Source organism: Bison bison, unplaced genomic scaffold (genome assembly GCF_000754665.1).
Source record: "Bison bison bison isolate TAMUID 2011002044 unplaced genomic scaffold, Bison_UMD1.0 scf7180017864032, whole genome shotgun sequence".
Lineage (NCBI taxonomy): Eukaryota > Metazoa > Chordata > Mammalia > Artiodactyla > Bovidae > Bison > Bison bison.
In genome coordinates this window covers 7,048,523-7,049,637 of record NW_011494604.1, presented here as the reverse complement: position 1 = coordinate 7,049,637, position 1,115 = coordinate 7,048,523, and the positions used below count along the sequence as shown (strand labels likewise).

Here is a 1,115-nt window from a genome sequence, read left to right as displayed (position 1 = left end):
GGAGGTGAAAAGATTTAGAACCGTGGTAGTTTTTAAGCTGCGTGGAGCCTGGGGTCATGTAGTTTAGCACGCCCTCCTCGCCCGCTACATAAGGGGATATAAGGCTCGGATGGTGCAGAAGAGGGGGAAGGGGCACTATCCAAGGTCACATCGCTCGGGGGTGGGGAGGAGGCAAATTTTAGGCTGCAGATCGGGTTAAATGAAGCGACAGGGAATGAAGAGGGAGCGTCTCGGGGTCGGTCGCCAAGCTAGTGTGGAGAGGTGGATGGTTTTTCTAAACCCAGCCTGCTACCCAGAGGCAGTTCCGCGGGCGGGTGGTCAGGGAGGCGCGCCGCGGGGACCTCCCAGGGCGGAGGCGGTGGCTTCGGGGCCAGGGCTGTTCGGTGACCCATCCGTCTCCTTCTGGCCCGCAGCCGCGCTAAGCACAGACCCGAGCGTGCTGGGGAAGTACCGCGCCGGCTTCAGCGAGTGCATGAACGAGGTGACCCGCTTCCTGTCCACGTGTGAGGGCGTTAACACCGAGGTGCGCACCCGACTCCTCGGCCACCTGGCCAACTGTATGACCCAGATCAACGCCATGACCTACCCAGGGCAGCCGCACCCCGCCTTGCAGGCGCCACCGCCGCCCCCGCCAGGACCTGGCGGCCCGCAGCACGCGCCGTTCGCGCCGCCGCCGCCGCTCGTGCCGATCCCCGGGGGTGCGGCGCCCCCTCCCGGCGGCGCGCCCTGCAAGCTGGGCAGCCCTGCTGGAGAGGCGGCTAAGGTGTTTGGCGGCTTCCAGGTGGTGCCGGCTCCGGACGGCCAGTTTGCCTTCCTCATCCCCAATGGGGCCTTCGCTCACAGCGGCCCAGTCATCCCAGTCTACACCAGCAACAGCGGGACCTCGGTGGGCCCCAACGCAGTGTCACCTTCCAGCGGCCCCTCTCTCACGGCAGACTCCATGTGGAGACCGTGGCGGAACTGAGGGGCTCAGGCCACCGCTCTCCCTAAATTCCCCAAACCATCTCTCTTCCCTCGCGACGGTAAACAGGAACTTGGACCATGAGAGAGAAGGGAGGACTTTTGAGATTAAGTGGTTACTTTTTTTTTTTTTTAATTTCTAAAGTTACTTTTTT

The 1,115-nt window shown here is 62.9% G+C and overlaps 1 protein-coding gene across 1 annotated transcript in view; it reads left to right on the top strand.

Annotated features, from left to right (window-relative positions):
- Positions 1–1,109, top strand: part of HES1 (hes family bHLH transcription factor 1) — a 2,167-nt gene extending 1,058 nt beyond the window's left edge. The window contains exon 4 of the mRNA XM_010834401.1: positions 414–1,109. Within this exon, the coding sequence (XP_010832703.1) occupies positions 414–964 (551 nt within the window). The 3' untranslated portion in view covers positions 965–1,109. The remainder of the gene's footprint in view (positions 1–413) is intronic.
- Positions 1,110–1,115: the final 6 nt, after the last annotated feature.